Here is a 12,583-nt window from a genome sequence, read left to right as displayed (position 1 = left end):
AGTAATAAAAAAAAACTTTATACTATTTTTTACTTTTTTTAAAAAATTTTATAAAAATTATTATTTATTATTTTTTTTATTTATTGTTTTTTATTTTTATTTTTTTTTTATTTTTTTATTTATTGTTTTTTATTTTTATTTTTTTTTTATTTTTTTATTTATTGTTTTTTATTTTATTTTTTTTTTCATTTTTTGTACGCTCTTTTAATATTTCTTTACACTCTTTTATAATTTTGTTTTTTAATTTTTTTTAAATATTTTTTTTCATAATTTTTGTTCATAGTTTTTTATATTTTTTATTCACTTTTTTATAATTTTGGTTTTTTATATTTTTTTAAATGTTTTTTTATACACTATTTTATAATTTTGTTTTTTTTGTACATTTTTAATATTAGAATATTTTTTTTATATTAGTTTTTATAATTGGAAAAATGCATATACATACATATTTACAGTAATAAAATTTTTGTAATTATTTTTCTCATAAAAGTAATTTTTTATGTTTTTTTTTATATTTTTTTTTTAATATTTTTAGTTTTATTAAAATTTTATTTTTTATTTTTTTTTTTATTATTTACGCAACAAATGCAAAAAACGCATATATACATACATATGTTTTCCTATATGAACGAGCAGAAGTAAAGTAATTTGTTTTAATAACCAGCTATTGAATGCGCGCGCCAAGTGCTTAACAATCAGCGCACGTTCTCCGCGATTACGCATTTGGCTGTGGCACTATTATTTACGCCAGCAGCGCATGGCTTTCGCATGGATATGCGCGCAAAGTGGCGTATTGTTTTTCTTGAAATGCATACAATTAAATTTTACTGCCTTTTTTATGCCGTGCGTTTGTATGTGGGCAAACGCAGGCGACTGGCTTAGCTAAAAACCAAAAAAAAAATATTAAAAAAATATATAAAAAAGAAAAAACAAAATGAAAAATAAATAAAAAAAGATGAAAAATAAAGCAACAGGAAAGCCAGGTAAACAAAAATAAATTTCAATTGTACAAAAAATCAAGCAAAATTCCCGTGAGTCATATTTCAGCTTGTTTTCTTCTGCGCTCATATGCATACATACATACAAACACAGGTGTGAGTGCACTTGTGTATGCTTGTTGTTGTAGGCGTAGCTAAAAGCCACGCAAAATTGCTTATTTGACAGACACGTTCACATTTAAGCATACAATCTGCGTGGCTGTCAATTTCCTACAGGGCATGCATGCCTCTACCTGTGTTTTATATACGCAACGAAGTAGATATGTATATGTATGTACATACATACATATGTGAATTTGTGTATCTATATGTGCATTAACGGTTGCTTTTGCATACGTTTGTCTGTCCATCAAAACACACGTCCGACAAACTAAATCAACCAAATCAGTGCCAAACACGAATTTTTGTTAAGAAAAACAGTCGAAATAAACAATTTTTATTTTTAAATAAAATTAAAAAAGTATTTTCGCAAAATGTGCTAACGAAAAATATTTTTGGTGTTCGTCACGTATTTGCGAAAAATTGCAGTGACAACAACAGAACTGTTTCAACAATTGCACAACTGGGCGAGACAAAATTACATACAAACGTACATACATATGTACATATGCACATATTTGTTTCTAAAACAATTTACTTATATATATACAAGTATAAACATTTATTCACACATACAGATATGTATTATATGTACAACACGAACATCGCTGTGATGATCGCTGATTTATAACTTTGCTGCATAGCTTCATGCATTTGCATACATACATACACACATACATTCATGGCTGATAATAAATTTTTATCGTCTGCCAATAAAAATTTTGGTGACTACAAAACTTACATTTTTTGGGGAAAAACATTGCCAACAAGAAAAAATTTGTTAAGAATGTCTAGTAAAAAACTAAATAAAACAAAATAAATAAAAATTAAGGGAGTTCTGCATTGACCGAAATAATTGGTAGTTCGATGGTGCTAGGTCAGTGCTATAAGGTGAATACATCAAAACTTCCCAGCCAAGCTCTCCCAGTTTTTGCCGAGTCGTCAAAGATGTTTGTGGTATAGCGTTCTTCTGATGGAAGACGAAGCGCTTTTTGTTGATCAGTTCTGTCCGGTTTTTTCGATTGCTTGCTTCAATCTCATTTCTTCATTATTTTAACTCATTTTTAAACAACTGAAACTTTTTTTTCAACTTTCAGAAATTTTTTTTTGTGGACAACGACATCTATTGACAAAATACGAAATGACTTTTTCGAGTACCCAATATTTTTCAAATATTGTTTTCCATGTCCAACTCTTGACTATTCTAAACAGTTTTCCAATTTAAGCAATTTATTTCACAGTTTAGTTGACAACTTTCCATCGCCGTTGATACTTCACCAGCTTTGACAGGCTGTCACAGCTGACTTATACTATCTGTCACTGTCATACCCCTTTTGTTCGACTGCCGAAGTAGAGGTGAGCGGCCTCATCAAATCATCGCCAAATCTGTGATTTTGCGCCGGTGCTTTTCAGTAATGATTTTTGCAATATTTTTGTTGTTGATCTTACAATCGGACGCGTCTGCTGGCATGTGGGTTGCCACCTGTCGCCCCCACTTCGTTCATTTACCTCACTCTAGTGTGATTTGTGTGAATTGCTTATTGTTTTTTACTCGTGTGCTGAATGGCATTTTTTCAATGCATTTTTTGTAATTATATTTAACGAGTTAAACACGCCGATTTAAGACTGCTTATGTGTTCAAGCTTTGTGGCGATTGACTAATTGTCTTTCTGCAAGTGAATGTGAGCGGTTCAAAGAGGCGTTGCGCAAATCGCGTTTGTAGGGGGTGTGTAGACATGTAGAAGTCCCAGTTATATCGCTGCTGATTGGCGGGTCTATAAAAATACTCTTTGAGAGGGCAAGAAGGAACGATCTAACCGGGCTGTGCAATTTGGTTAGAGAAACGCGAATCTGTCGATTAAAGAACATATATACTAAAGTAAAAAAGTAACAAAAAAAATTATAAAAAATGAAATAAAAAAACATTAAAAAAATAAATAAAATCGAAATTAAATAATAAAATAATTTTTGGAACGGAGTTGAGTGGTTTTGAGTGAAATATTTTGTGGAGTGGAGTGGTGTGCAATGCCAAATTCAACGAGACTGTTATATAGATATAATAAATTAGCTGAAAAAATTTCAAAAATAATAACTAAAAGTTAGAGAAATAAAATAATTATACCTGAAAATATAAAATACTTTCAAAAAAATATTTTCATCCAAGGTTGTTTACTCAACAGCGCTAAAAATTATTTTTTTCCACTATTAAGTCAGAAACATTGAAAACCCCCCAAAAAAATAACAATGACTATAATTATAACGGTTAATGGTTAATTAAATACTTCAATTGGAAAATTGTTAACAATAATAACAACAACAAAGTCGTGAAAAGTGAGCAAAATCGAAAACTGCCAAAATGGTTGTGTCCACATTGAGCATCACGCTCGACAACAATGGGCTGGTGGCACCGCCTGCGCCACCGAATGTTGTGCGTTCGATTACAACAGCAACAATACCGACAATAATCACAACGAGCAGCAGCGGCGGCAACAGTCCGGCGACTGCCAGCGGCAAATATGCAAATGGCATGCATAACAATAACAACAACAACAACAATAACAGCAGCAACACCAGCAATAATAACAGCAGTTTTAACATAAACAACAATAATAACAACAAACTCAGTGCCAATAGCAACAATAATAACAGCAACAACAACATCAATAGCAATAATAACATTTCTAGCGGTCATAACGCTAGTAACGGTAGAAGTCTAAGCAATACAAGCAGTTTTTGTGATATGAGTGGCGTTGCTGCAGCAGCCGCGCCGGCACCGCCACCCAAAATAACCACAACAACATTCATACCAAATGCCAACCAAATATGTGATAACAATAATGTGCCACAGCAACAACAAAAACAACCACCAATACACTGGCATTCACCGCAAGCGGTGAAGGAGTCAGCGCAACATCAGCAGCAACAGCAACAATTGCCACAACGCAGCAGCTCATTGCTGTTGCAACGCGATGGCCAATTGAACATGTCGAATCGGTTGCGTCAGCAGCAGGCAAGTGACTTAAAATTAAAAACAAAAAATACAAAAATGCGTAGAAGCGTAAAAACGGCAGGGTAGTAAAGCAAATTAATTTAAGAAAAGTAAAAAAAAATAAATTTAATTTTTTTCGAAAATCTAAAAAAACTTCTCAACGATTTCCTCATTTATGCGAACTTATCTAAAAAAAGTTATTTTTAAATTTATTTTTGTCATTCTTTTCCTATAAATAATTTATTCTTCCAAGTGCAATATTGGGTAGTCGAAAAAGTCTTTTCGTATTTCTTATCGAACTTCAATTTATCACATCAATTGACGAAATACGAAAATACTTTTTCGACTACCCAATATTCGATTTCATTGTTTAAACTACATGTATTTTTTAAATTTATTTCCATTGATTTTCGAATTTTCTTTACAAAAATATTGGACCTAAAGCGTTGTTAAACTTAAGAATGTTCCAAATAGTATTAAAGGTTTAAAAAAAGGTATAAATTGTTAGTTTACATTTTTCATGACATTTTTTAAATAATTTTTCTAAATAATTTTTTTTCGAAAAAATATTTTTCAAAATAATTTTTTCAAAAAATATTATTTTTTCCAAATTCTAAAATAAAACTTAACCATTTTACACAAATTTATAATTAATTACTTTTAAATACGCCAGCAGTGAATTAATTATGGCCATAAACTGGTATAAATATAAACAAAGTGATCAGTAAGCTTATATGTATGGGTGTGTATGTATAGACATACCCAGCGATAACACAACAAAAACTAAGAAATAAAAAAATATTTATGAAATGTAAATAACTGCGCTCAACCGCATATATACACACACACACATAAGAATAGGCAATCAACTCCAACACACACTCACCTGCGTCCACGAAAACAATCAAAGCGCTCCACTCCAAGCACTGATGTCATCGTTAAGAGCAGCGCAGCGCATTTCTGCTGGCTTTACCGCCCGCAACCTGCTTGCTAACACACAGCCGCGCGCCGCTGCTCCCCCTTCAAACATTATTCGCCTGTCTTCTTTGTTGTTTGTTATTATTTTGCGCAGATTAGTATCAATATTTGGTCGCGTTGTCGCCGAGCCGCCGAGCGGTGGAGTCAGATTTTCATAGCAAAGCGTACTCGGACAGTGCTGTTGATTTAATTATGTGAATTAAGAAAACATTAAGCTGAGGAAGCGTTGAGAAAAAACATAAACAAAAAAAAAAAAACAGGAACACAAGACAAGGCAATTAGAATTCTCATAAATAAGTTTGAAGTCATGTGAAGCATTTTATGTGAAGTTCTAAATTATTCTCTAAAAAGTAAAATTTTCTCAAGCCTTCTGTGCACATTTCACAATTAAGTCGCTTGACCAAGCTTTGCCCCTTTAATTGCTATTTTATTTAACTAATTTGTGCCAAGCCCAAAGCACGTAGTCAACTGCTGCCTAAGCCCGATTTGGCGTTTTATTTGAGGCATGCCTCCGCCGCCTAAAAAGTCAGTAACCCACATACCTGTCTTATATCAACCGGCCTGTTTGCTTATTAGGCTTTGTTTTGGCGGCTAAAAGCGGTGAAACGGTTAATATTTGTAGCGGCTTTTAGTCCAAACGAAAGCTTTTATAGCAGACTATGAAGTGTTAAATCATTTGCAGCCATTTCTTAGCACTTTTTATTTTATTTCTATATTTTATATGGCAAATATTTAAATGAAAACTATGCGTCTAAGAAATCATGTAGGCTCAACTTCACTTCCCCAGCAAGTCTTGGAGCTGAGTCATAAATTAGCAATTCACAATTTTAAAAGTGTTTAAGCCTCGCCTTTTTGTCAATTACACCAATTTTTTTCATTTCTTCGCCTATTGTGGGCGCTATTTGAAATTTATGCGTCAACAACAAGCAATCTCCAAGCTCTCGAAAATGCCTGCCGTCACCCATTTTGCGTTCAGCCTCCGCTCGTTGCTGCTACACCTTAAAAGAAGCTTAATTCCACAAATTCAGCAAGTTATTTGAAATGTGAAGAACAGCTTCGAGCAGCCTCAGCAGTTGGCGGATTTCAAGTGCGCTAGCAAAACTACACAGACACACTCATCAAAGGTGTGTGACTACCGACATATGTTTACAAAGAATTTTTAATGTTTTGCTTGGCAACTTTTCGTTTTCGAGCATGGCTTGTAAATACATTAATAAGCCTAAGTAGTTTGGTGTGATTCTCGCTTATGAATTCTTCATTGAAACACTACACACCTTTCTGAAATGCTTTAGCTCGTTTTTTGTGTGAAACTTGACTACAAAAGTATAAAGCGAATTTTATTTGTTATTAGTATGTATTTCCATACAAAAACTTCCTGTGGAATAGAATAGAATAGAATTCAGAAATGTTTTCGAAAGCTTTTAGAAATGTTTTTGAAAGCTCAAGCCACCAAACAGCGCTAGCTCACTGTGAAAGCTTATCTAGTCTTAATAATACTGGTTAGTAAATTCACCTTCACTTTAATCGAGAAAACACATTTTTCAAAGTTTTGAAAATTCTGTGAAAGCTTATTTTCGAAAAGCGAAAGCTCATGCAAAAATTTAAGTATTATATCATTTTCAACAAAAAGAAAATGATTTATTTAATTACACGACGGCTATAAATGTGGACTGATTCTAATAAATATTCAATGTGGATGCTTTTCCCTAAATAATAATAAATTTCATGACTCAAATATGGACCGCATTAGCATCTTCAGGCGATAAAAATAAATTAATAAAATAGTTTCCTACTAATTTATTGCAAGGCCTAAATCAAGTGTTGTTGCAATCACCTGCTATGCATTATACGAGCTTGGCATTGTAAACGCGTCATTTTATTGCCGCCATTACCGGCTATCGGGTTCACACATAGCCCGTCGTCTTAGGGATTTCCGCTGAATTATGTATGTGCGAATAAAAAGCGGCAATAAAGCAGTCGCATTATTGTTGCGCGTTGCTTGTTGTCATATTTATTTGGTATGAGTTGGAAAAATGCAAATATTTCATGTCTTGAAGGAAAATTTATTTTGCGATTTTCGGGCGCTTGGGCCGCGCTTGGTCGCTGCGCGCTTCCAGCCAATTGGTTTTCGGGAAATCGCATTGTTGCGAAATTTCACAGTTGCCTTTGTTATTGTTATTGTGCCAACAGTTGTTTCGCAGTGCGCACTTGGTCTGCATTCTTCGGTTGTAAATCATACTTACGCGCTTTGCATTTTGAAGGTTGCTTTGTCAGCGAAGAGTACCAAAAAATGCAAAAATTAAAAAAGTTAAAAAAAAAAATGGCAAAATTGCAAAAATAAATAAACACGTTAATAAAACGGCGCTTTGCTGCATGCGATTTTCTGCTCCAATTGCTGCTGCACCGCGCGCTTGTTTATCAAGCAAAAGCGCTAAGTAAATAAAAGGCGGCGCTGCGTGCGGCATGCAAATCGCTGGCACCATTGTGCGACTGCTGCAAAAGTGTTAAAGCAAATCCTTGAATGGTGCAACATTTTGTTGTTTTACCCACTTTTCACTCAACAGTTCCATTTCGGCCTTTGCACCCTACTTTGCCTGCTTGTTTTGCCGTTATTTACATAACGCTTGTTGCATTTGTACCTGACACATACATTTGCCTTTTTTGTTTTTGCCACAATTGCCACATACACATAGATTGCCAGCAGCACTCCACACCCATCCATAGTGCTTCTCCCTAAGCACCTTCTTGGCACTTTGCCCTTTTTAGGTGGGCTTCCGCCTCCGCACGCTGATGGATTGCTCGTAATCACACTTGACAGGCTTCCAATGCGGCGCAACTACAAACAATGCACTCGCTCAAGCTCTGCTTGTCATATTTTCTCTGCACATCTGTAGCGCTTTGTTTATTGTCTGTTGTCTGTTGCTTGTTGCACTTGTGAATTGCGTGTACATTTCACTGCACACTTTCATATCAATACAAATACTTTCGTGCCACTTTCAATTGGCTTTGGGTGCGGGGCGAGAAGGTGCTCATGTGATGTAAAGAGGACGGATGGTTGTATGTGTGCGCGAAGTGGCATGCGAACTGCATTCTTAGCCGAGTAGGAGAATATGCTCAGATACTTTAGCCAAGTCGCTTTGTTATGTTTGTTTGGTCCAAAGATTACCAGGCAGGCCGAAGGCAGCGCTTCTACTGTTGTATTCCACTTTTTACTCAGCTTCTCTGGCTGCTAATAGAGTTGTTTCGTTAATGCGAGCAAATTACTTGAAATTCTCAACAAGTTTATATAATATATTTTACTTATGTGCAAGCTCTAACTTAAAAATTTTATTAACTGATTCTGTAATTTGTCCAAAGCGACAAATGGCAATATATTTCACTTCTATGTCGTCTCGTAAAAGTCTTGCTCTGCTCTCCACTTATTTACTAACAGTTCTTTACTTTATTTTACGCTTAATTCTGTCTGCTTTTGACTGTCTCCTTAACTGAACACTAATCAGCTGTGTTCTGCTATTTGTTTGCATCGTTTGTGTCTTTGAGCAGCCGCTCAAGTGTTGCCACTAAATGTGGCAAGTATAATACGAGTATATATGCGAACACATGTCCGATGAGGGCGCCCCGAGTTCTGCTACTAGCGCCACTATTGCTACGCTTCCGTGTGTGGGTTGACTTCATTCACCGCCCACTTCATCTTCACCGTTTCGCTGAGCCACCGACCTACTGGCCCATTCACCCCATTAACGCGCAAATTAAATTAAGCGAATTGTTTTGCTGGCGAAGATTAAATGGCACAAATGCGTTGAGGACATGCCCGCATTAAGTGCCGCGTTTGGCGGTGAGCAAATTTTTTCGCGTCTGAAAGGGAAAAGCGCATGGAAAGAGTGCAACTGCTTTCATTTTTAGGGTTGCAATCGCGCTTCAACCGTTCCGAATACCGGGTTTACTTAGTTATGCACGAGAGATAATTTATCTTTTCAGCGCAATAATGGCGCAGCTGTCCGCGGAGTCGAGACTTTATTACCTGCCTATATTTCTTTCGACCGCGCTGATTGTTTTTCAACGCAGCTTTAGAGCTACAAACAACTTGCAAGCATTGCAACTGACCAACATTATATTTTCCGTCTTTCAGGAGCAACTGCGTCGACGCCGCGAGGAGGAAGAACGCATTGCGCAGCAGAATGAGTTTCTACGTAACAGCTTACGTGGTTCGCGCAAGCTTAAGGCGCTACAGGACAACAAGGCGGCAGCACAGCAGCAGCAGCCGGCCTCTGCGGAGCGCGTTACGGGCGTGGAGAACGAGGCGTACCTGGACGATGAGGAAGCCGAGAAAATTAATGGTGAGTACTATTACACTATTATTCAATAAAAGCGCTAATTCGCTTTTCTCTTCCGCCCTCCAGGCTATGGCGAACTGATCGCGGCGCTAACACGCCTACAGAATCAACTCACCAAAAATGGTATGTCCACAATGGCGAGTCGGGTGTCGGCTGCCCACAATGTGTTGAGCAGCGCTGGTGTGGCACATGCGCTTGCTGCGCGTGCAGCTGTTCTGCAACGGCGGCGCCCGCGTGTCGCTAATCCAGTAAGCGTGAACGCCACTTCGTTGCAAAAAGATATTGTGGAACTGCTAACGCAATCGAACTCGGCCGCTGCTATTGAGCTGGGCAATCTGCTGACGAGTCACGAAATGGAGGGTTTGCTGCTGGCGCATGATCGCGTTGCTACGCTCACCGATGCCACGCCATCACCCATACTTAGTGGTTCTAGCAGTCCCCAGCAAACGTCAACAGGCGCGCCAGTACCACTACCCAAGAGCGCAGCGGTACGCGGCACAGCAGTGCCACCGCCAGTGGTACCGCCACCGTTGGCGCAACGTAGCGCTATGCCACTGCCTCAAAATATGACAGCGCCGCCAGTACCGCCGCAACATGGTGGCTTTATGAAGCAGCCAATGCGTGCCGACTCTCCACCACTAAGCGCCTGCTTTGGCACACTGAATGACCAGAACGATAACATACGCATCATACAGATTGAAAAGTCTACCGAACCACTCGGCGCGACGGTGCGCAATGAGGGTGAGGCGGTCGTCATTGGACGTATAGTGCGAGGCGGTGCTGCCGAAAAATCCGGACTGCTGCACGAAGGCGACGAAATACTCGAAGTGAATGGCCAAGAGTTGCGCGGCAAGACGGTCAACGAAGTATGCGCGCTGCTTAGCTCCATGCAGGGTACGCTGACATTCCTCATTGTGCCCGCTGGTAGTCCACCGCCCGGTGGTGGTCATCGCGAGAATGCAGTGCTGCATGTACGCGCCCACTTCGACTACGATCCCGAGGATGACTTGTACATACCGTGTCGTGAGCTGGGTATTAGCTTTCAGAAAGGCGATGTCTTGCACGTGATCTCGCGTGACGATCCCAATTGGTGGCAAGCGTATCGCGAGGGCGAAGAGGACCAAACGCTCGCCGGTCTCATACCTAGTCAATCATTCCAGCATCAGCGTGAGACCATGAAGTTGGCCATTGCCGAAGAAGCGGGCTTGGCGCGCAGTCGTGGCAAAGATAGCAGCAAGGGCGCGACACTGCTGTGCGCGCGCAAAGGCCGCAAGAAGAAGAAGAAGGCCAGCTCTGAAGCGGGGTGAGTTAGTTGTGGAAGTGTAGGTATTTTCAAATGTTATAAGCCTCCTTTATTTCCTTACAGTTATCCGCTATACGCCACAACCGCGCCGGACGAAACGGATCCCGAGGAAATACTCACCTACGAAGAGGTCGCCTTATACTATCCACGTGCCACACACAAACGGCCCATAGTGCTCATCGGGCCACCGAATATTGGGCGTCACGAGCTGCGTCAGCGGTTAATGGCCGATTCGGATCGCTTTTCGGCAGCAGTGCCGCGTAAGTTTCGAAATTTTACTCGATCACTAATGTACGGCGTAGGCTGGCTAAGCGGTGGCAGCTTCGCTGTCTGACTGTGTATAGTAGTGTCTGCTTTTTCGTCGATATTCGACTTCATTCAAAGTGCTGTTTGGCTGCAACTTTCATTTCATAATTTTTTAGTCGAATTTTTAGCATTTTATATTTTTTATCATACATTTTCATTTTTGACAGCGAGATTTTTTCAGACACTCGCCTTTTTATCAAAAATATTTTCCTTTTTTTATTTTCGCTTTAGTTTTCTATTTATTAGAGGAGAAACTTAAAAAGGGTAAATGCCTCAAGATCGTTCAAACATTTGCAATGCTTCCATCTAAACGTAAAAATAGTAATATTTTAGCTTGTGTCATTCTTTAAGCATTTTGTCCCACTGTGGCTGAGCATCAGCTGACGTTTTCCTCTCCTCAAATATTCCATCTGCTTTAAAGTCCCAGCTTAAGCTCACAAACAGGCGCGCATAGAAGTAATTAAGCGGCAATTTCCTTGCGCTCTACTTCGCTGATGACACACGCACACACTCTCATGGCAGCGCATTGGTGTGCTTGCCAGGCCTTAAGTCCTTCTGATAGACCCACAAGGACGAACATATTAACAACGGCTTGGCGTGCACACAGTATTTACATGTGTGGGTGTCTGTCGCTAACGACTTAATTGCAGCAGCCAAAGCCAAAGGCAAAGCCGAAAAATACTCACCTTCAATTCAATCGCCATGCAGCGCTGTTGACAGCAGCCTTGGCTTATCCTTAAAGCAGGCGCAAGCATGCAAGCGCGCCGTCATCCACACAGTCTCTTGTCGTGTGTCACCCAGTGCTTTGTGCCAAACAAGCTGATGCGTCCCTCCAGCTTTTCGCCCGCTTCCTGTGCTCCTTCATTTCGCCACTCACACACACACTCATACACACATATTAATTTATTTACCTGCTGCACTTGTGCGGCTCTTCTCTTTGCGCTTTCTTTACTCCGCAGATACGTCACGTGCACGCCGCGAAGGTGAAGTCCCCGGCGTTGATTATCACTTCATCACGCGCCAGGCCTTTGAGGCGGACATACTGGCGCGCCGCTTCGTCGAACATGGCGAATACGAGAAGGCTTACTATGGTGAGTAATTTACCGTGTAATGAGTACACACTCGTACCTATATGCAAATGAAAGGTAACAGTACACTCGGTGTACGTGTAAATATACTTTCATATCCTATCTTTTAAACGAATTAAGTAAATTGCAAATTTCCACATATGCTCTTCTTCATCGACGTTTTCTGCCGTCTTTCGTTGTTGCAGGCACCTCGCTGGAGGCCATACGTACAGTGGTGGCGAGTGGCAAAATTTGTGTGCTGAATCTGCATCCGCAGAGCTTGAAGCTGCTACGCGCCTCCGATCTGAAGCCATACGTAGTGCTGGTGGCGCCGCCGAGTCTCGACAAATTGCGACAGAAGAAAATACGAAACGGCGAACCCTTCAAGGTGAGTGGACCAAAATGGTACAAATTTATTTTGAGCATACTTTTCGAAGAAGGATATTCATATACTGAACCTGTGCTGTCGGAAACATTGAAATTAGTTCAAAAGGCTAACGATTGCATGC

The 12,583-nt window shown here is 39.3% G+C and overlaps 1 protein-coding gene across 11 annotated transcripts in view; it reads left to right on the top strand.

Annotated features, from left to right (window-relative positions):
• LOC105230393 (protein PALS1) overlaps positions 1 to 12,583 on the top strand; it is a 142,299-nt gene that overhangs the window by 125,715 nt on the left and 4,001 nt on the right. For 5 of the 11 annotated variants that reach the window (XM_049456093.1, XM_049456094.1, XM_049456100.1 and 2 more), the window contains 6 exons: positions 9,194 to 9,401; positions 9,465 to 10,701; positions 10,765 to 10,961; positions 11,239 to 11,271; positions 11,967 to 12,098; positions 12,281 to 12,462. In XM_049456093.1, the coding sequence (XP_049312050.1) occupies positions 9,194 to 9,401; positions 9,465 to 10,701; positions 10,765 to 10,961; positions 11,239 to 11,271; positions 11,967 to 12,098; positions 12,281 to 12,462 (1,989 nt within the window). Of the gene's footprint in view, positions 1 to 3,261; positions 4,108 to 9,193; positions 9,402 to 9,464; positions 10,702 to 10,764; positions 10,962 to 11,238; positions 11,272 to 11,966; positions 12,099 to 12,280; positions 12,463 to 12,583 lie in introns of all 11 variants that reach the window. The other 6 variants (XM_049456099.1, XM_049456097.1, XM_019991798.3 and 3 more) reach the window with 4 other exon arrangements.

Source organism: Bactrocera dorsalis, chromosome 4 (genome assembly GCF_023373825.1).
Source record: "Bactrocera dorsalis isolate Fly_Bdor chromosome 4, ASM2337382v1, whole genome shotgun sequence".
NCBI classification, from domain to species: domain Eukaryota; kingdom Metazoa; phylum Arthropoda; class Insecta; order Diptera; family Tephritidae; genus Bactrocera; species Bactrocera dorsalis.
Note: the sequence above shows the minus strand (reverse complement) of the source record. Positions and strands in the feature narration are given on the sequence as shown.